The sequence below is a fragment of the Epinephelus moara genome, chromosome 5 (genome assembly GCF_006386435.1).
Source record: "Epinephelus moara isolate mb chromosome 5, YSFRI_EMoa_1.0, whole genome shotgun sequence".
NCBI lineage: Eukaryota > Metazoa > Chordata > Actinopteri > Perciformes > Serranidae > Epinephelus > Epinephelus moara.
The window spans coordinates 30,131,370-30,154,807 of NC_065510.1; the positions used below are offsets into that span (position 1 = coordinate 30,131,370).

Here is a 23,438-nt window from a genome sequence, read left to right on the forward strand (position 1 = left end):
GTCACTTAGCCAAACGTGTATCAGTCGCTTGGCGGCGGTGAGGAGGGGGGGCGGGTGTTGCGAGAGCACGGGGAGGGAGGGAGGTTTTTTTTTTTTTTTTGGAAGGGGGGGGCATTCCTGTCAACCGCTGCTGACAGCCAATAGATGTCCCAGCATTCACCGAGATTCCCACGGTTCGGCCGCGCCAAGCCAATGGAGGAGAGCGACCGGAGAAAGTGGGCGCGTACCTCTTCGGTAGGAAAATAATCGCTGACGTTCCCCTCGCTTGCTTTTTGTAGGGGGCGGGACGCTGCTGCTGTTGATGGATTGCGAAGGGCCAATCAGAGCGCTCCGTGGGACAGCGCCGTGGAGAGCTGGCCAATCCTTGGCTTAGCTCCAGCTGTCAATCAACCCCGGTTCTGGAGAGTGGGCGGGGCGTTCGCTCGGCTGTAGTTCCGTCATCTCGCTCGTCTCCGAGGCTACAGGGGGCCAATGTTGATTTGGGCGAATTCCCGTCGTTGTCGGACCCCGCCGAGGATTCATTTTTAAAAGCTGGGTTCGGTAACGCAAAGTGGCAGGCTTTTGATTGAGAATACTGCACCCCCGCCGTCGGTATAGCTGTTTTTTGGGCTGGGGGAGAGGTGGGGAGCCGGGGGGCCTCGCTCGGAGGGGGCTGCAAGGAGGGACAGGAGAAGACTGGATCCTCCGTGTTCAGGCCAACTGCGCCGAGGTCGGCCTGGCGGTCCGGTGAAGCCCCAGCGACCGAGATACCTCAACGGTAGCTCCCCGTGGATTTAAATTTCTAACGGTCGCCGGTTGTTGGTGACCGTGGAGTGAGTGAGCCCGCTGCACTGTACCGTCTCGCCGTGGCACCGCATCAGCAGCTGTCAGGCTATTCAAGATCAAGACCTCGGAGTTAACGCTTGGTAACTGTTACAGCTGGATTTAGGAAATACCGGTCAGACCTAATCGAGCTAAGACCAGCTTGACAAGGCTGTAGGGCGGCCAAAAAGCCACGGATCGCCCGTTGACAAGTTGTCATCATGGGCAACGCGCCCACGGCCAGGAAGGGCAGCGAGATGGAAAGCGGTGGGTACAGTCGCCAGTACACATCACTCCTGAGCAGCACCTGCTCGGTTACATCCTCATGCAATGATCAGAGACAAAGTGATACAACAGGCTGTGTTAGCTTTACATAACAAGCCATACACCGTTAATTAGAGGCCTATTCCTGCTTTCCCATTCATTAAGATCCACTTGTACGTCCATGACAAGTCCTTGCTGCGAATTAGCTTGTGCTTTGCAAGCTCACAACAACCCAGATGTCATTGATTTAAATTCAGTAGCACTGTGTGTTCATGTAGATGAGACGTGAATCTCTCTTCAGATGACACACTGCTCAGTTTTGGACTTGATGTTAGTGGATGCTGAGGCAGGATGAAGCAGGATGTGGATCTGTTTCCATAGCAAAATCTCTGTATGAGCCTCAGAACAACCAAAAGCAATTGTAAGCTGCAAGCATCTTGGAATATTCACTGGACTAAAATATTGGCACTATCACAACAGTCTGCGTGTCAGATTTTTTCCCCCCAAACATTCTAGGCCTGTTGCTCCACTCCTTTTGAAAGAGATGCTGCTTAAAGTGTGTGTGGGTGAGCTGAATCTAATCTACGTGAACCCATAAAAGTCTGCAGCATGTTTGGCTGAGCTGGTCTCAGTGTGTCTGTTGTACTGTGAGTCCAATGTAAGGTTACTGTGATGAAGAAGGATGAGAGTATGTTGTAATTTACCAGGGATGATGTTTTTACCATGACATACAATATAAAGTTTTTTATTTCGAGCTGCATTGAGGCACAATGAATGGGTACACGTGTGTCACAATCATACTCAGGTCACAGTTTGGATATTGGTTTGCTACTGTATGCTGGGCACCATTTGTCTGTACTGCAGCCATGCATTGCGATTGTTTTGCCAACAAGCATTCAAAAACGGTGACAGGGATGATGAGAAGACTTAATGAAATATGGTTTGAGAATCTCTTGAGTGCATCCAGTATCACAGAGTCACACCTGGTAGCTGCCAGGTACAGACACATGTCATGTACTCATGGTCAGTGAGCAGCTTTGCCTGTGTAGGTGAGGCTTTGGTGCATCGCTCCAGAGGGAGTTAAGCATTACGAGTTATCTTAACTCAACCATAGTTTCCCAGCAGGTTATAATAACCCTTGTCCTGCTGGAGGAAATAGTTCATGCCTTAAATTCTGACTAACCAGTTGGTCATTTACACTAAGTGAATTAAGTGTAAATGATTAGTTGTTTGGTTATTTTCAAGTTTGCTTCAATTATTTTGGCTTCCTCTCTCCTTAAAGGGGTGCTCCAGTGTTAAATATTGCACTTCCATAATGTTTGGGGACACACATGAGACAGATTCAAAACAAGAACGGCCAAAATTGAAGCAGCACAGGGCGAGCTTCTCTGATTGTTATGGTGTGTTCGTTTTGTACTCGGAGGTCGGAAGTCGGAAGTGGGAATGACGTCACCTTCGAGTTGACAACAGTTTTTGCATTCTAGTTGACAACGGTGGACAAGTCGGAAAAAAACATGGACGCCCGCAAGAAAGCCTTTGTTGCCCTTGCACTTTCGGAGTATAGACAGCTTCAAAACCATCATGCACTCCAACTGATGAACGCCGCAGATGAGGCTGACCTAATGTAAAACAAATAAGATAAAATTGCTATACAGTTTATATATAGTTTACTCACTATGTATGTGACCGGCAGCCATCTTGAATTCGTAAGTCGGGGTTGATGCGGTTGCTCCGAGTTTCCGAGTTGGAAATCCGATCTCAGAGTGCGTTTGAGTTTAAACTTCCGACTGGGAACTGGGAATTTCCAACTTCTGAGTACAAAACGAACGCACCATTAGTGCCTTTTATGAGTGAAGCTTCAGAAATACTGGATCCTACAATTCCCATAATGCAGCTGCATAGCATATAATCATGAAATGATAAATGCCCTCATCTTACAAACTCCGCACTCCCAGTTTGTAACACAGGTTTTCTGTCAAAATTTCTAGTCTTAAGCCCAACCTGTTGTAATCCTGATGACATCATCAGGGTCATTTTGACAGACTTTAGAAAGCTCTCTTCAGAACTACAGAAAACATTGTACAACTGTTTTGCTCAGCTTAGTCGTACTCTAAACGCACCTCTGTGTGAAAATCAGTGGGGTGTCCCTTAAAGATTGTCCTGGATGCAGTATGTAAAGAATCAGAATCACACTTAATGATATTGAGGCTCATTCTCATGTCTTCAGAAGTCTCCAGTGTACTGAACAGCATGTCCTTTGCACACTTTGACACACTGGCACACAGGGTACAACATTAGCACCATCCACTAGCCAGATGATGGTATAATAAGCAAATTGGCAGGTAGGTTTGCTTCACTCACCAGCCAGAACAAAAAAACAATGGTAATCTTAGTAGATTATCTTTTTTTAAACATTCACTTGCAACTTGGCTGATGGACAAAAAAGTTAATTTTGCACCTGGGCACATGATCCATGTCGTCTTATTTGGGGCATCTGTGTTAGTTGTGAGAAGTTGATTTTAGGATAGATTTGACACAACAAAATTTGATTTCAACGCTGCTGTGTGCCCTGTAACTACCGCTGTTTCAAACCAGCATGTCATCCTTGTTTCAGTCTTAATTTGTCCTCTTTCTATGTGCAGTGTAGCTATCCAGAAATTATCAAACAAGGAAAATCATGCATTTAAAACAAGTATTTTTAAGATGTAGGCGAGATGTAAACAGCAAAGACTGGGCTGTATTTCTCTAAAAAAAGGAAGCACAGGTTCTCTACAATTTCATTCAGAAAACACAGAAGGTATCCTACTTTTTATTTTCTGGTTTCTTTTACTCTTTAAAGACACACACACAAACACACACAAACACACACTTCTAAGGTCTTTCTTGTGGTTTTGTCTTCCACAGTCAAGGAGTTCCTTGCTAAAGCCAAAGAGGACTTTCTCAAGAAGTGGGAGAACCCTGCACAGGTTAGTGTCTGGATGTATTTGTGTTTATTTAACACAGCAGAACGAGACATATTTTCTCTATTGTCATTATCTTCTTTGCTCGCATTAGTTTTTCAATCCAATTCTGTGACCAACAATATCAAGTCATGTGTATGATTTTGCTTGCTCAGTTCTTGTCATTTGAATTTTTAGTTGTTTTTTATATTTATTGTCCACCCCATTTTTTTTCTGTACCTGCTACTACGGTAGGTGAATTTAAACTTCTATGTATTTGGATGGTGCAGTAAAGCAAGAGTAGGGTGATGATTTTGATTAAGATCGTATGGTAAAGATATGATTATAATATCAGAATTTTCAAATTCCTGTTGTCAAAGTCAGGGTGCAGCGTTAATGTTTGTCTACCACTTTCCAAGTTGGTCAGAAATCTAATTGTCTAGAGTCAAATTTTACTTGCCCCTATGCAAATTGTTTATTTTTTAGCTGCCGTGGAAGCGAGATGCTGACCGCTCCTGTTGCTCTCAAAGTTGCTGCAAATTGCGCAATACATAATTGGAGTTTCGTCCACACCCTTTTATTGCCACTCAACTAAAATCCTGTTTCCAGGATGAGTGCTTCAGCTGTTAAACTTTGTCTTTACCAGACGCCATTTTCTCACAAGTGCCCGATCAGTACTGCGCAAATGCACTTTTTAACAGAGATGAGAAGGAATCACGATGGCTCACTCCTTAGTTACTTCCATCATAAACTCAGCAAAAAACATGTTAAATTCTTATGTACTACTTGCCTGATGGGGCAGGTGTGTTGCTAGATTTATTAGCCCAACGTTGCATTTCACTTGCCCCGGGCAGGCGGGCAATCCTTATTTTTTATCCCTGCAAGTTATGTTGTGGGTGTGATGAGTTTTTATTAATGTACCTGCACATATCCTGATTTGAGTAATGAGAAATTTAGAAAAAAAAAATGTTCTGAAATATTTTTATTATTGATATCATGGTGTTGATCCCAACTGAATCATCCAGCCCTGGAAACATGATGTGAAATTTGGATGCACTGTGTGCTGCTATCATACAGACACAGATAATATTAAATACAAATAAGATCTGTATCAGTATTCTTTACAACGTATAGTATATCTGTACCTTTCTTTCTAACTCAAGTAGTAATGAAAATGATCTCAATCAGAATAGTATTTACAGCCTTACATAACAGTTTTAAATAAGACTGCTCTGTATATTCTGTACAGTGTATCTAAATCCTGTATGTATTGTATACTATATACATATTACCATGAACCATATACATGCTTTATTTACACAACAGACACTGTGATTACTGGATATAGTACACACATATACCATGCACATATATTCAGGCATTTATTTGCCTTTACAAAAGAGTTCACAATCGATGTGAGCGTAGGGCACAATAGAAAATAAAAGTTCACTTCCAACACCACAACCCTCACCATCCCATTTTCACAAAAATCAACTAACCCTTTTTGTTTTGTCCGTTCAGAACACTGCTTGCCTGGAGCAGTTTGAGAGGTTGAAAACCCTGGGCACGGGCTCATTTGGCCGTGTGATGCTGGTGAGGCACAGAGAAACGGGACAGCATTATGCCATGAAGATCCTCAACAAGCAGAAGGTCAGTCTGGGTTGGGGGGGGGGGCACAGCGGGATGGAGGGTGTTTAAATGTGTCTGTCATTTAAGGACACTTGCAGGATGGTCAGAGAAAATATGGAGATTTCACTGATGTGATTATTGTGTTCACAAGGCATGAAACATTCATGGTTACGATAAAAAAAAAGGCCCCTCTTTATATGCTGGTGTGAAGACTCAGACGCAAATACAGGTGCAAGCTTTTCTTTTTTTGCCCCCTTTGAACCTCTTTGAACCTGCTTGTGCTGATGCAGACATCGGCCGCAGTGACAGAGCTGAGGTTTTTATGCAGATCACATCAAGTCGAGTCATTTAGAATGAAATTGTGCCTGCGTTTCCGTGCGCTCCAAACCTCTCATGTGTCTTAATATTCATAGATTAATATTTTATAGACAAAATTCACAGATGGGAATGTCTGTTTTGGGTAATCGGCTAATCGAGTGAATTTAATACCTGAAAAATGAAGGTGGATGCAGTCCACAGACGTGCAGGTTAGGTGAAGCAGTCACCAAACTGTGAATGTGGATGTTGTCTGTGTATTTTTGCTGGCAGCCTGAACAAACTGCTGGACCAAATGCATGCTGGGACCCTAAAAATAATAAGCAGGTATAGAAATGGAGAGATGGATAGATCATCTGTTGTGTATATATATATTTAGGTTGCTATATAGTCACACTTTGCACCTCCTGGAGAGACCGTGACTCTGCTGTCTGCTGGATAAAAGCAGCTGATGCGATTGGCCATTTTTATGCCACCTGCTTAGACTCTATTCCTCCTACTCATATGTTCATCTTCTTCAGACCCATTCTCTTTTGTGCTGCTTTGCACCATAATTACTGCATGTTCACATGTTTGATTATCAGGAGGGGGAAAAAAATGTTTGCGACACCCATGTTTCAGCTTGTGTTTGTACTTTTTTTTTTCCCAGTTTCACAAGAAAAAAACCTTTTGGAAATACTGTATCTGTCCAGTGTGGTGGACTTCCATCATGTATATCACTTACACGGAATACATACCAAGCAGCGGCGAAGTGCGATCTGCAGCTATCTGCCGTACAATCTCAATGAAAAGTTTCAGCGGCTGCTTCAAACTCGACATAACTAGAAGTTGGGTATAGCTTAACTTTCACAGAGAATACCGCAACCAATGAGTAAACAGAGTCTTGTAACTCCTGTGACATGTTGACCTATGTTAACGAAGAATTTCTGTTTGCTTGTTTTGTGCCTGCATCACCAAAAAAAACAAAAAAACCCCAAAGAATTTCTTCCGGTCTAAAAACCTGGCTGCAGAAAAATTACTGCGGTGAGTCGCACTTCACCACTGCTAGGTCTGTTTTCAGCGTTACCTTTAAAGGAGTGGTGTGTAAATAAATGGTGCAAGGTGAACATAACCAGAGCAAAAACAAAACAACAACTAGAAAGGCACTGGGAGAGCACCTCCACCAAGGCCAAACGCCTTATCACAGTGTTAACATAAGTGAAAAATAATTTGTGTATCCATGCCGTGTTTCAGAGCTGCTTCTAAATGTAATGGGTTCTTCCTTGGCCAATGCTGGACAACTCCACCAAGTTTCATGAAAATCGGGCTGGTAGTTTTTCTGCTATCTTGCTGACAGACAGACAGACAAACAAACTGAACCGGAAACAAGACCTCCTTTTGGAGATAAAACGATAGATATAGTTTCAATGTAGATGCTTGCAGCTGTTGGTCATGCAATACATTTAATGTAATATACTAAATATGTTGCAATGCAATAAAAACGTGGAGTCTGAAGGAGGCAGATTGTGAGATTTCAGAGCATCTGTGAGCTGCTATTGTAATACAATTGGAAGAAAACTAGGATATTGATCATGTGTGAAGTGCCTTGCCACATTTTAGAAAAGACTATGCAGGTGGAAAAGCATCATTAGCTACTATTATTTATTTATATATTCATTTATCTGAAAAAAAATTAAGTATTTTACACATTTATACAGGATCAATTATATATGGAGCATGTCATTATCAAGAGCAGCAGAAAAAGCTCAGAGACAGAGCCCCAAATCACTGGTTTTTAGGGATGATTTGAACAGCAGCAACATTTCCTTTCAAGTCAAGTCAAGGTGTTTATTATCATATGCACAGTAAGGTTTCCCTGTGCAGTGAAATTTTTACTTTGTCTTCCACTTTGAATGTTGTTTTAAATAGAAGAATTTAAGATATTAATAAGAAAGAAGATAAAACAGATATGAGACATGAAGGAAACACTGTGTACAATATACATATATATATATATACAGTGTCAATACAAATATCAATACACATACAAGTACCGTGGCCTTGGGGCCTTTTAGTTGACTTTTTGTGTGTTCCCATTGGATGGAAACAGAAAATACAGTTTTATTTCTCTATACAGAAGTGTGGGACCAGCGGCTGTTGACTGCTAATGTGCATGTTAAAGAAAGTTTAGATTATGCTGCTGTTTATTCTTATTTCTATATTTTTTATGATGCAATATAAACTCTCCTTCTCTCTGTCTTTGCCTCTCAGGTGGTGAAGCTCAAGCAAATAGAGCACACTCTGAATGAGAAGAGGATTCTTCAGGCCGTCAGCTTTCCTTTTCTGGTGCGGTTAGAGTACTCGTTCAAGGTACGGAGAATTTTAGATGGTGTTGGCGCGTGTACTAGTGTGTGTGTACGGTTGTGTGTTGATGATTTCCTTCCATCCACTCATCAGGTTGCCCTCCATCCCTCAACCAGTTTTTAATTTGCTGTTTGTCTACATTTTTGTAAAGGTCGTCCACTAGAAAAATAAATAAATGTTTTACCCCAGCACACACACGTTTGGATGAGTTATAAACACATCTGCATTCTGTCATGGTCACACGAACTAGTTATTTTTAAACATACCAACCCTTAAAATCTAGGTCATTAACCTGTATCGCACACTAGTTGGATATTAACGAGTCTCACCATGACTCTATTTGTGTTTGTTTTTAGGTAATGTGGTAAACCACTAACTTGCTATTTTAACACTGCCGCACCTGCAAGAGCATTCCCCCAAAAAGCATCTGCAGCCACTGCGGTGCAGGGCTGCGACAACAGGCAGGTGCTTTGGTTGAATGTCACTGACGAAAATATGGAAATGTGATGCCACGCCCAGTTTTTTTCTGACTGTCCCTATGAGTTGCTAGCACCGTGCTGCAAAACTTCAGTTGTGAAAGCAGCTCAAAATACTATGTTATCCACAACATGATCATTTGTGTGACAGTTGGTCATACTCCCCCAATCCCTAATGGATCCCTTACAGACTCGTTGACTCAAGCCCCAAGCCCTTACAGACCTAGGACCAATTCTCCATCAGGTTAAGAGCTAACCTGACGGAGAACTGGGACACCACTTCCCCTCACGTGAACGTGCAAAACCAAGGGGAAGGGCCAAGACAAGGGCTAAGGGGAAGAAATGGAATTGGTCGTAGGTCTGTAAGGGCTTAGGGCTTGAGTCAACGAGTCTGTAAGGGATCCATTTGGGATTGGGGGACTGTGTTACTCCAGTTGTGTGCAACGTACTTCCCAAACACAGGCATTTACAATCAAACCTTAATATTTTAAACGGATCTATGCCCTCTTCAAACCAAGATTCCATTACTAAGGTTTTTTACTAAAAATGCATGTGTTTGTCAAAAGTGTTTAACATTCTCACCTCATTGCAGTATATAGTAGTGGGCTCTGATCAGGCCCAAAAATCAGGCACAACGCTTCAGGAACTGGTACATTTTCTGTCCAGGCCCGACCTGAGCCCGAACCACAGCAGCATATTTTAATATCCTCCTGAGACCCTGTGTCTTCATATGAGGACATCACACTTTGGCTTGACCTTATACTTCATTCTTTTTAGACCTGTTGTCCTCATTCGTGGACACTTTTTTTGTGTGATCTAGTGGTAGTAAGAGCACAATACACTAATCCATGTAAAAACAAGATGGCAGCCATTTCTGCCAAGTCAGTCTGCAGCCAGTCCCGACACAAAGTGCACAAGGTCCTAAACCTGATCACATTTTATGGTCGAAACTTGTTTAGTTATGATTAATAATGTTTGTAGTTTGATATGGCAACAAATTTGACCAATTTTAGCAACAGTAACAAACTAAGACACTGTTAATAAGGAAGTACTCATTTGACATTGAGACTTTTTTTTTTTTTTTTTTTTTTTTTAGGACATTGGAACTTAATTATCATTGACAAAGCTAAGTTTTTTTACACTTACCGGGTCCTTCTAATCCCAAATAGCGAGGACAAATGTGAACTCTCACTCCCACCGTTCTTCACTATATATCTCCATTGTCCCGTCACTCTTTCTCTCTCTTTCACTCTTGGATCGGTCCATTAAAACACCTGCCATTTATGCACGAGAACTGGCAGTTTCATTTTTAAAAAACTACAAAAAAACTGTAAACTGGCAACAGCCTAACCCCATTCAAGCCCAAGGGAATAATGACAACACACTCGGCAGTTAGGGTCAGGCCCAGTCGGGCTCGGGCAGAGAATCAGACATCTATACAGTAGTTCCATATACTGCATATGTATAAGCATAACATATCATTTTAACACTCTAAATAAATAATTTAAGTTTTCTTGAGCTAAATAAACATTGTAACATAATCATAAGTTCATCTAAAATGTTATTTCTTCTAGGTAATGACCACTTTTAAGTATTAATAGTGATCTCTGTGATCAGAAATTGGACTGTTCGTTTTTATTATAAAAATCGACTGCTGTTTCTTAAGCTGGTTAACTTTAATTCCTGATGCAATAATCTCTCAATGTCCCATCTCATCCTATCCTATCTTATCACTTACATAATCATCGACAATCAATCCTATTAGGGGTATGTCATCTGCAAATATAGAGTGAAAGAGCCACACTCTATCTCTATCTTCTTCAACATTTTCATACCCCAGCTTTGTCTGTGTCTGGTTGTACTCGTACAGACTAACCCATCTGATGGCTATACTCCAATAACAGCCTTATTCAGGTTAAGCTGTTTAGATGCCTCTTGGGCGACTCAAATAAACCTATTAACAGACTTTTCCTGTCCACGTGCCACATCCTGCACACTGATGGAAAAGTCAACAACAAACACACGTTAACTCGGCTTAGTTAGAGTTATTTGAGAGTAAGTTGTATTTGCAGGTGTCAACAAAGAAACGGGTGAAGAATAAAATCCTCCTTGATAATATGAATATAATGTAAAGCAAACAGGGCTGGGTATCGGTACTTGACACATTTAAGGTATCAACCATAACAACTTCTTCTGTCAAACAGTACCTATATTCAGTCCTTTTTGTACCCAGATCTAGAAAAAAAAGACTATTTGCTCTTTTTTTTTTTTAAACAGCCAATCACTGCAAGCATTTGTCAATTTGTCATGGCAGCTACAACACATAAAGAAAGGGCACAAATGAGTCCTGCCCAAACAACTGTCAATTGTCATTTATGTCGGCTAGCAAACAACATAAAAATGCCACCACCAATTTATAAGCTGTCAAACTAAAAAATGAGCTTCTACAAAAGTGGACATACACTGAGGATGCAGCTACCTTTCATAAAGCTGAGGCTAAGTTACAGTGGCTAATTTGGAAAGACAAACTGTAGAGGTTAAAGCTAACTGAGCTATGCAAGGCCTGGTTTTGGTCTTTGTTAGTTTAAATGGTGATCTTACCTGCTGATTGGATCAAATAGTTGGAATATCACAGTATTTCACTTCTGGCCGTCCAGTGGGATCAGTACTCTTAAGATAAGCAAGGTAAAGAGAAGGGGTAGACCGACAATATTAACTCTGTCAATATACCTTTTATTCTCTGATAGACATAAGGTGCCGGAATAATTATTTCATAAGCTGAAATATGATGTTTCGATGCGAGTATGATGCGTTACGCTGTGGTGTGGTGAAGTCTAGCGGACTTGACTTGACTTGACTTGACGGAGTTGGCAGTAATGCCACCAAAATATTTGAAAGTATGGCTTTACTACACGCCTGTGGTGTCTGATAAAAAATACATAAAATGTGGAAGGATTACTTTAGCTAAATGCCTCCACCTACATGCTGGGTATTGAATGAAAAAGGTTCCAAATTAAGCTCTCTGTTCGTATCTGTGTCACTTTATTGGTCCTGGATATTGTACATTTTTAAATGACAGCCCTAAAAGCGTGTAATATTTATCTCTGTCAAAAGGTCTAAAGAAGTTATGATTTGCAAATCATGTTGTGAGAATGAAACACACCTGAATCAATGTTTCATAGACGCAGCTGCTGGCACTTTGTCATTAGGGTTTTTAAATGATAATAAATTAAATGAAAGTCAGTACTGACCCACAGAATACTGTTTCCATGTCGCTCTGCTGCCCATTGTGTGTGTGTGTGTGTGTGCGTGTGTATGTGTGTGTGTGTGTGTGTGTGTGTTTGCACTTGAGTGCCAGTAACTGGTCCTCTGTCTTCCCTTCCCCAGGACAACACTAACCTCTACATGGTGATGGAATATGTACCAGGTGGAGAGATGTTCTCCCATCTACGGCGAATTGGCAGATTTAGGTTAGTGTCTCTACAAACAGGAGTAAATATGAAGTTTACATTAAATTGTGGAGCTTTGTACTGTGTTCTCCTCTATTTTATGATCTTGTAGTCTGTTTTTTGGGATGCATGATAATATCGGCACGTCATCAGTGTCGCCCGACATCGGCTTTAAAATGAACTATCAGAATCGGCCAACATGCTTTTTTAAATTTGCTCAATGATTGAATATTACATACATTGAAAAGTATTTTATTTCATGTCTCCATCTGCTGGTGGGCCATCAGGATAAGAGTATGCATGTATAATACGATGATAATTCCACTGCAGAAGAGACCTGATGATCACTAAAATATATCGGATACCTCCAAACAATCCAATATCATGCACCCCTAATTTTACTCTATTCTATACAGCTCTGTTCTCTTCAGGTCTGTTTTAGCTCTACTCAGTTTTATTTCACTTTGTTCATCTCTGCACTGTTCTGTACTGTACACTCCACTAAACTGCTCTCTTTCTGTCTTGTGTGTGTGTGTGTGTGTGTGTGTGTGTGTGTGTGTGTGTGTGTGTGTGTGTGTGTACAGTGAGCCTCACGCTCGGTTCTACGCTGCTCAGATCGTTCTAACCTTTGAGTATCTGCATGCTTTGGACCTGATCTACAGAGACCTGAAACCTGAAAATCTGCTCATAGACCAACAGGGCTACATACAGGTAAATAACACCTGATGCAGTGATATATAAAAGAGGATCATCAATAACTTACTCAAAAGGTTGTTTATATATGAAGTCCTGAGTGTGGTGGGAGTTCACAAGTAATGTTAAACATTGTCAGGCACTCTTGTGATGTCTCAGTGGCTGTTGAGATTTCAGACTCTAAAAAGTTAGTTATTTTTTAATTATCAAGTCAACTGCAGTTTCTTTTTTTTTTAATTGTTTGGTCTTTAAAGAATCATAACCCTGTGAAAAATGGCCTTCGCTATTTCCTCGAGCCAAAGATGTTCACACCTCATATTTTACACTCTGTAACAATCTAAGCCAAGGGGTGTCAAACTCATTGTAGTTCAGGGTCCACATGCAGCCCAATTTGATCTCAAGTGGGCTGGACCACTGAAACCACTGCATAATAAGCTATAAATATCAACCGCTTCAAATTTTTCTTTCATTCTGAAAAGCTTCATCCATTCAACAAACAAAGACGAACAAAAAATGATGTGCAAATTCAACAGTATGTTTTAGTTTTTCTATACTCAGTCAGTCTACTTCTCACTTTCATTACATGTGATTTTGTTCATAATTTTCCACTAAAGTGGAATCTATTGAAGAAGCAGGTTAAGTCATCCCCTGCCTTACAATCTGAAGTTGTATTAGTGCCTCAGCAGCAGGGTTACACTAATATTGCTTTAAGACAGAAGTCTGATACAGACTCTTTTGTACTGAAGCTGCTGGTTGACAATATGTTTCACAATGTTCAGTATCTTTAAATATGACCACAAAAAGTACTTAGTTATTTCAGAGAGCTGTTCACTGTTTAAATTGCTCCTCAAACCACTCAGCCTTCACATGTGCATCAACTTAAGGTGTGCAAAGTCATCTAGAGGGCTGGATTAGACCCTTTGGCGCGATGACTCTGGCCCCCAGGCCGTATGTTTGACACCCCTGATTTAAGTGTTGGCATTTTTGTTTAAAAATAGCATAAATTATGTCTTGATTGTCAAAACAATCTTTAAATTTCTGTCAATTAACTAATTGATAAATCGACTTAACTGACCCTTCGCTATGTCCTGCCCTCGAACGCAGGCTGGTCAGTCATAGCATAGCATTGGTCAGCTCTCAACTCAGATATCAAATGTTGTGCCTTGTGGGTGTGTAATGACGATAGTTGTTACTCTGAGAGGTTGGAAGGAGATATACGTTAAATGTCATTTGTTACTAGGTTAGCACCTCTGTGCTACATTAGCTTCTGAAGGTATCCTGAATGTACCATCACAAAGGGACGGTCTTAGCGAAGGGTCAGTTGTTTCAGCTTTACTGGCAATATTTATTGGCCAAGTGATCACACTCTGATGAATGGTAGCTACTGTTAGCCATGTAAGCTAGCTAGCTAATGTTTGTTATTGATACAACAAAGCAAGCTTTGGTCACCACAGCGTCACATTACTTTCAGAGACATGCAGTGGTACTCTTTGTACGAGCATAGATATAGAATGGTGTATTATTATATGAGATATTGTTATAATATGCTGCCACAGGTGTGTCTCTGGAAAACTGTATCAGTTACATACAGTAACAGGAGAGACATGTAAGAACTATGTGTAAAATCAAAGGCGAGTATTTAAAAAAAAAAAGAGAGAGAGAGAAAACTTGGATATTGTTCTTGTAATTTTGGATATGATTGGAATTGGTTACTTTAACAATTATCAGAGAGATATAGGGATTCAAGGACAAGTCTATGGGGGGGATCAACCAGTCAGTTTTTAAGACAGGTAGTCCAGGTCTGAATTTTGGTTCATGCAGTTTTGCAGTGCATTGAACATGAACATGAGACACAAATTACAAAAAAAACAAACAAACAACAGAACATTTAGGACTGCATTAGTGCAAATTTAGAAAGTCCTAAATATAAACAACATAAAGATGTTTGCCCCATCTTTATCTGTGATGTCACACAGACATGGAAGTGTTTAGAAAATATAAACAACTACCCAGAGAGTGCACAAGTGCAACTATGATGGCATGATGATGATGGTGTGTATTAGCTATTATCCTTGCTGAGTTGTGTGTTGGCACTGTGGCTGTCGTGTAGCACAGGTTCTGCTGCCCTCTAGTGGCGATAATGTAATTACAACTGGTGAAAAGTGTTTCCCAAGATGCTCTACTCCATCTCTCTGCCTCTATCATCTGTCTCTCCCTGCTTCTTTTTTATGTGCAAAAACTCAGCCAGGCACTGATTATTTTGTTCATCCTCTTACTTTGTGTTTCATCTCTCAGGTGACAGATTTTGGCTTTGCCAAACGTGTAAAGGGCCGGACCTGGACACTGTGTGGCACCCCAGAATATCTGGCCCCAGAGATTATTCTAAGCAAGGTGAGCCACCATTGTTCCCCTTTTTTTTGCCTTTTGAACCGTCAGCTGTGTTTCCTCTCAAAACGAGATATTCTGCATTCGGAAAAATAGTGATAACAACTTGTTGCACAAAGTTAAAACACATTACTGCACCTTTCTTACAGGATAGTTGTTGATTTGAGTTGGCAGAACGGTAACATATGGTTGCTGTTATTTCAGAAATATTGATTCAAGACATAAAGACGTGCTTCTGGGGATGCTGATCTCGGTCATGTTGGTTTTCAAACCCCTCTGAGCATGTGGGTTTAAGGGACGTCTAGAGCACAATCAACTTTAAATCCTGCGTTCCTTTTTTAATCAGAACTCTGAACCTGTAGATGAGATGCTCAGACAATGTTGGGGAAAAAAAGATGAAAAAAGAAGATGGATGAACTTAAATAAAGCTGAAAAAAAAAAACATTTTAAAATGTATTTTGTTTTAACTGTCTACAATGACTCTCTACTTCCCTCCTTCGCTGTTATATCCAACAGGGGTATAACAAGGCAGTAGACTGGTGGGCGCTGGGCGTACTCGTCTATGAGATGGCTGCAGGGTACCCGCCTTTCTTCGCTGACCAGCCCATTCAGATCTATGAAAAGATCGTATCAGGGAAGGTGAGTCTGATTCTCTGATGACCACTTTGTGCTACATTCAGTATCTGTTTATAACACTCACAGTACCCACCCCTCATCCGCAGTCCTTGACTTCTTTCTGCTGGTTTATTGTAGAAAACTACTTCAGTCTGATTCATATTTACAGTGTAGCTACATTTTGGAATTGCACAAAGATGTTGCTTTTTCAGCATCAGGTCAAACGTGCCTCTGTACACTTTGAAAGCGAAATGATAAATTCCTTCGATTTAGAAAATACTGTCTTCTGTCTATTTTTACTCTGCTGACTGCTTTGGCTTTTTTCATTTAAGGCTTATAAAGACACATTCATTTTATTTCAGTTTTGAAGAAAGGTCAGTTCACCACCTCATTACAGGTGCAGTCAGCTAGCTGCATCTCTTTTCTGTGCTAATAATACGACACACTTTGTATGATGCTGGTGCACACATGGGGGCAAACACAGATGGACAAATATAACACACACTCACACACATACACACACACACACACACACACAAAAGTGCTCTTTGCACAGTGCTCCCCTGCCCTCCTCTGCTGCTTTAAGTAATTGTCTAATTTGTTTGTTCCAAGCATGACCACCTCTGTTTCATTGTTATTATAATATTAAATATATTTGTGATACACAGTATATGTCCCGTTTCCTATATGAGTTTGTTTTTAAGTTTTAAGCAACAGTTGTTGTTTTTTTACTTTGGCAACACCTTTTTTTATTGTCTTTGCATAATTTTATCGTTGCATATAGTTATGTGTAAAATTACAGAGAATATTATGCAAAAAAGAGCAACATGGATAGTGTTTTTGGAATTTGAGCTTTGATTGTAATTGGTTTTTTCACAGTCATCATAGAGTCACAGGGATACCAGTAGAAAACTTCACACAGCTCCACAGTCCATGGGGAATCAACCAGTCAAGTTTTTCTATTTAAAAAAGCAGTTCAGCTGTGTTTTTATGTACAACAAGTAGGATTGGATGGTATCTGTTTGTTCAAACCTTCATACCTTTCTGACTTTTCACCAGGTATAGTGTACATTTTTAATTTAATTTAATTTAATTTTAATTTTAATTTTAATTTTAATTTTAAAATTTATATACTTTATTAATCCACCTGAGGGGAAATTCATATGATGATATTTGTGTGGAAAAAAAACAAAACCCACAAACATTAAAGTCATTGTTTGGTGTGGTTGAAATAAAGTCTAAACCTGAGTTAGATGTGAAAATATGCTGGATCTACAAGCTGGTTTTCCCCACTGTCTCTCGCTACAGTTGCTGGCCAGCTTTGTACTAGTCCTGTAAGCTAACGTTATCCACACCACTAGCAGACTGACCTCTGGTGGTGCGTGATGTGCACTACATCACCTCAATACAGCTTCTCCATGTCAGTTTAATAGAAAGATGAGTGTCTACATTTTTGATGGTATTCTGGATTTCTAAATAGACCATAATACCATGTACCACCCAAGCCTAATAACTAGTTTAGTGCAGCTTTGCAGTGCATTGCATGAAAATAACACAGAGAATCATAAAGAATATAATAAAACAGAACCTTTAGGAATATATTGGTGCATATTGAGAAAGCAGCGTGCGTCCAAGATATACAAACAACATAAAGGTGTTTCCCCTACATTTTAATCTACGCTGTCACATAGTCATGAAATTATCTTGAAACTTGTCTAGAAGACTTTGATGAAAAGCAGTTTTTCTTTTGTTGTTGTTTTTTTTTTTTTTTTTACTTTCCATAGATTGTTTTATAAACAATGTCGATGCTGTGATGTCTACTGTCTTAGAATTTGCTGTTTGTAAAGTTTGAGTGTCAATATATTTTAACTGATAATTTAATAATGATGCACAAAGCATCAACAAACAAACATAGAACCAACATGGATAAAAAGACAACCCCACCCACCCACCAACCCAGGAAGAAACAGAGAAAGCCAGAGCAGCGAAAGGAAATCCAATAGACAAGAACAAAAAGTAAATAATTAAATAAATTTTTCAGTTTCCATATTTGCCACAAAAGTTATAAATGGTTGCCAGGTGGCAAAGAAGTGTGTAGTTACTCCAAATATTGCCATGGACATAGATGGGGCAACCAGCCGTCCAAACATGGTTGAAAAAGTTTTAAATATTAAATCCCAGAAATGAAATAGTTTCGGACATAAATTGGCTGAAGACTGTTTACATCTGTCACACGCAGGATCAATATCACTGCTAATCTTAGCCAACCAACAACCAAGCTCCGAGCCAGTGGAGTCACTGTACAGTCTTAAATCAAACAAGAATGTGTCTCAGACAAATAGAAGATGAATAAATATTTTGAGTAGCTTTATGCCACACCTCATCCGATATCTGCTCTCCAGTATCCTCCTCCCATCTCTGCTTTGAAGAGTCCAAAGCTGCAAGATTATGAGCATTGAATAATTCGTAAATTGTCTGTTTGAGTGTCTGTTTAGCCGTGCTTGATATTGCACCCATTACCTGCTATTATAAACACAGCTGTAACAGAAAGTGACTTCCAGTTAAATGATTCTTCTGTTATATCAAACAGCAGAAGTATAAAGATAGATATTTATTTGAATGTGCCTTTTTCCCCCGGACATTGTGATTTGTCATTCCACACACACACACACACACACACACACCTGGGAGCTGCCTGGTTGAGGGAGGTGAAGCATTGGTGACTTACTCTTTCTATACAGATGTATGAGGGATTCAGAATCTCCAAACTTCACAGCTGCTTCATTCCTCTTCTTCTCGTCTTCTGTCTCAGGTGCGTTTCCCGTCTCACTTCAGTTCAGACCTGAAGGACCTCCTGAGGAACCTGTTACAGGTGAGAGCACATGTCTGAGTCACTCTGATGTTGAGGCTACATTTACTTTGCTGTGTGTCCTGAATTTACTATGACATAAAAGTGAGGAAAATGTATGGGTGTTATCATCAGGTGGATCTAACAAAACGCTACGGGAACCTCAAGAACGGGGTGAACGACATCAAGGGACACAAGTGGTTTGCAACCACCGACTGGATTGCCATCTACCAGAAAAAGGTAGGTCTGTCTGTGAGTGTGTGCTGTGCAGATGCGTTTACCTCCCTGCTGTCGAGTTCACTTCTCAACTGGGCTTTTTAATTGTCGTCAGGTGGAAGCTCCCTTCGTCCCCAAGTTCAAAGGACCAGGCGACACCAGCAACTTTGACGACTACGAGGAGGAGGAGATCCGCGTCTCCTTCACTGAGAAATGTGCCAAGGAGTTTGCAGAGTTCTAGAGTTAGAGAGCGAAGAGAGGAGGAAAGAAGGAAGTAGGGAGAGTCAAAGGTAGGCTGGTCAAGTGGGAGACGTAAGGAGGGAGTACCGTCTCCTGTCCAATCACAAGCACCAGCTACAAAAAGAGGGAGGAATTGGGATAGAGAAGGGAAAAAAGAGCAAGGAGACTGATAACCAGCAGTGTTGCCTTTTCTGTTGCGTTTCTGTTGTATTTTATTTATTGGTCTGTCTTATTTATGGATCCCTTTATGATGAAGGTGTGCTTCAGATTCATGGGTGTTATTTAGAGTTGCCTCTACACATTTTCACCCAAGATCTTCCCTGCTCTTTTATTGTTTCATTCATTGTTCAGTCACTTTTGGGCCACATCACAGAGAAATCAGTCAGTCAGTCTGTCGGTCATTACATGAAGCCCATCGAGTCGTACAAGTCGAGGTCTCAGTCCGCACAAGAGCTTCTTAAATTTAACAACCGGCTAACTTGCTCTTTCTCTGGTGAGCAAGAGCGGCATTGAGTCGAACATTTAAATGAATCACACGCACACGCACTTAAATAACTTATGTTTTGCAGTCATTTTTCCTTTAATTATTGAAAGCGTTTCATATCGTAGACAGCATACATTAAGTCACTGGCATGATCGGCCACAAGAAAAACATGAAGATGATGCATTGCGTGTGCTCTAACAAGTTTCGGTCAGACACAAATGACACTTAAGGGGCAAGAAGTCAGTTAAGTTTACTGTGTAACTCCATCTATACTTCTCATCGTTGTTAGCATAGCCAGGCTTTGTGCACTCAATTTTTAAATGTTGCTAGATACTAGTGGCTCCAATGATATCATGTCAGCAAACAAGGAAATTTGGATAAGGGAACGTAAATATCTCAGTTTTAATGGTGTTGTGAAGGAACACCGTAACATAATGGTATCTCAGGTTTGAACATATCACTTAATAAGACATTTTATCAACATGAAGCATTAGGATTAGCAGGAAAAGAGGACGTGTGAGACACTAGCTTATGATATAGATTTAGGAATTTAAAGCTCTGGTTAGCACTAAGAGGAACATGAGGGAATATTAAGACTTTTGGTTAGTGTATTCCACAGTTTCCCACTCCAGAAGATTTGGTTTCGCTCACTTGACGACTCTGTTTGGTCTTAAAAGCACTCACTGTTTCCACTCAGAGCTCACATACTCTTTAAGTTGATGCAGCATTTTGAATTTGGCCCTTGCCAATTCCAACTACAGAAGACCACCTGAGGCAGACTACCTCCAACCACTTATGGCTGGTGGTCACCGGAGCACTTTGACCAGTCATTGAAGGCGGTCTGGATAGTGTGCTTTATGGTCTTTTACAGAAACCTGTGTTTATGTTCATCTCCCCAGCAGCCAGCCCTCTTATCACTTGCAAAGTTGGGCCACACTCCATGTGACAGTCTTACATGTGACAGCAACTCTATTCCCATCTCTTGTGTTTACAGTCTTTGTTTAATTTAGTTTTTCATGTGGTGGTGATGTAACGACGACTGGAAAAGGTAGCGCACCTGGAGTTGACTAGAGCTAGTATTGAGAAGAGACAAAAATGATCCTAGTGCACAGTGTCCAAGCTGCCTGTTTAAAGTGCACGACACAAGTGTTCAACGCCTCCTTAGCTCCTGAGCTGTGATCGCAAAGTACTTGAGCAAAGCCCAAAACGGTGGTCAGTGTAGGATTTGGTCGTTCAGGATTTATGAAATAAAACACAGTGACACTAGTGTCTGTTTCAAACATTCAAATGCCTTCTTCATAGCTGTATTTCAATGTGCCACCATAATGAAGATATTCTGTTTTGGTTCAAACGGGCGCTCTGGTTTTGCTCTGATCGCTTTAAAATCCAGATATGTTTGATTCACACAAGTCCCTCCTGTCCAAAACAGTTCAGATACGGGAAAATATTACAAGCCTTTTCTCAGTTGTACTGTGTAATTCTGTGTTTATGAAAAAATACACACACAATTACACACATATCACTCATGTGGAATGTTATTAGAAATGAGCTACCATCAAGGGATTTTCAATGTCGACTCAATGATCTGTTTTAGATCATTTTTCGGTGTGTGTAGCCAAATGTCTACAGCTGGATTAACCAGCTACGGGGCCCCGGGCCTTTATGAACCCACCATTCCTCCCACTCTCTGTGTATGTACCACTATGCTGGAATATCTCATGGCCCCAGGTTCACTGTGTGGTAATTTGATTAAAACACAAATTAAAGCAGCTACAAGGAACTTTCATTTCGTGTTGATTTGGGCAGCTCCTCTGAACAAAAGCGGTAGTGTTTCCCAGAATAAAGATTTCCCATGAGCACTGCCGCCTCTTGTTGTAAATCTTGATCTGGCTAGCGGGTGCATTTGTTGTGGAAGCAAGTGGAAGACAGCAGTTTGTTCTTATCGAAATGTGTTTTATACATAAACAGGCATAATACACACCTCTCTACGAGGAAGAAGACCAGTTCAGGATCAGTTTTGAATCCTTTCAACGCAGTGCTCTCCATCTGTTGAATGACCAACCAAGGTTGACTCGTGTTTTTGCCCGTGCTTTATCACCATCCCCTTTAGCTTTCTTTGTTCTCTTTGCTGTTTCTGCCCCAGTTTCAGCCATAAACACGAAATGTAACATCGAAAATAAATTTCTGTAAAGAATTTTAACTAGCTTACGCACTACTCACTGCCAAACTGTGCCCGGGAAAACGTAAACAGGCGCTTCCAGTCTGCATGCCATAAATTCTTCAGTCTGATTTTGCGGGGAATCGGACCGAAGACAAGCACGGAGAATAACTTTATAGAAACTTATGTAGGTCATGTATTAGCATCAGTATTAAACTGAGACTGTTTCATAACCAGTTAAAAACTTCTTGTAGCTGCTTTACTTTAGGAATATGCACCACATGAGCGCAGCATTAACTGAAGTAATCAAAGTCTTGAGGGGCCGCTGATTCAGTATTGCACTTCCATAAAGCTTGCAAGATAGATAGCTAGATAGGTATCCTAGCTAGTATGCCATATTCACATCATATGGGATGGATGGTAGAAATGGGAAAGGTGTTGGCGTGCAAGCGTTGATGCCATCTGACACCTTTTCACAGGTGTGACCAGTAAACTGACATTGAATTCGATGGGGTCCAGGACCCCTTTAAGACAGGGCCTCAAGATGAGCTGAAGACCCACCTCAAGGCCCTTCCTAGTGTCAGCTGATATGGCGCTTTAGCAGTGTATATTCCCAAATGAAGTTACAGTTAATCAAATTACCACAAACCAATCTGGGGCTTTTGCAGATCTGGGGCCCTGGGCAGCTGCCTACTCTTTGCCGAGCTGGTAATCCAGCCAGTGTCCAGTAGAAAAGCTTTTGACTGATTGGTTTTATATCAGAGAAATTAGTCACATACAAGGCAATCATCTCGTGACCAAAAGCTCCGCTCCCCACTTCTTGTCATAATCTTTCACATTGAGGTGAAACAGCTGAAAAACATTTCATTGATCAATCTGAGGTCAAAACCATATTGGCACATAGATGGTGGCAAGAGCTGCAAGGTGGACACACATCTACTTGTAGTGATCAGCTGGCTTATTGGTTATTATGGACTAATTTACAACCCATTTATTATTATTATTATTATTATTATCATTATTATTATTATTATGACATTGTTGTAAACCACTTGTTGAGACTTCACATTCGCTGTATTTCCTCCATGTCCAGTTTAATGTTGACTATATCATCATGGACAAAATGTTTGAAGTTATAATACAATATTATTCCGTGTCTCCTCGATGTTTTTTGCAGTGATACAACTTCCTCTCGATGCAGGCACAATGCTGGTACATACTGTCGCACTTTTTAGGGAAATGAGACCCCAATGTAAACCATGTTAACCCCCGCCACACACACCCATACACGCACACACACACACACACACACACACAGACACACACACACACACACACACACAATTAACACACTGCAAAGGGAAGCGTCTAAAGTCACGTGAACAGTGACATAAAAACACGAAGTGTAATATTTTGCAACATGAGTATCATTCCAATAAAGTTTTACTTGTAAAATTCTACTAAACGTGTGTGTGTGTGTGTTTCCTGGATGTGTGTGTTAGTAGTTTGTGCGTGTTTAAGGGTGAATTGTGGATGAGGAGATAGTTTAAATGTAGAGTGAGTGTTGTAGCCTGGAGGTGAGA

The 23,438-nt window shown here is 40.7% G+C and overlaps 1 protein-coding gene across 1 annotated transcript; it reads left to right on the top strand.

Moving 5' to 3' along the window:
• The first annotated feature begins 142 nt into the window (after positions 1–142).
• Positions 143–23,359, top strand: prkacab (protein kinase, cAMP-dependent, catalytic, alpha, genome duplicate b). The gene is made up of 11 exons (XM_050045560.1): positions 143–1,068; positions 3,970–4,031; positions 5,526–5,654; positions 8,199–8,297; positions 12,155–12,237; positions 12,801–12,927; positions 15,205–15,300; positions 15,811–15,933; positions 18,722–18,781; positions 18,893–18,997; positions 19,089–23,359. The coding sequence occupies exons 1-11, from the start codon at positions 1,023–1,025 to the stop codon at positions 19,212–19,214; spliced, it is 1,056 nt and encodes a 351-aa protein (XP_049901517.1). The 5' UTR covers positions 143–1,022; the 3' UTR covers positions 19,215–23,359.
• The last annotated feature ends 79 nt before the right edge of the window (positions 23,360–23,438 follow it).

What these genes read in the sequence shown, in the direction of transcription:
- prkacab (XM_050045560.1), top strand. Translation starts at nt 1,023, where the DNA reads ATGGGCAACGCGCCCACGGCCAGGAAGGGCAGCGAGATGGAAAGCG. An exon ending in CGGCGAATTGGCAGATTTAG is followed by an intron (nt 12,238 to 12,800) that starts GTTAGTGTCTCT and finishes GTGTGTGTACAG; the next exon opens with TGAGCCTCACGCTCGGTTCT. An exon ending in CAGAGATTATTCTAAGCAAG is followed by an intron (nt 15,301 to 15,810) that starts GTGAGCCACCAT and finishes TATATCCAACAG; the next exon opens with GGGTATAACAAGGCAGTAGA.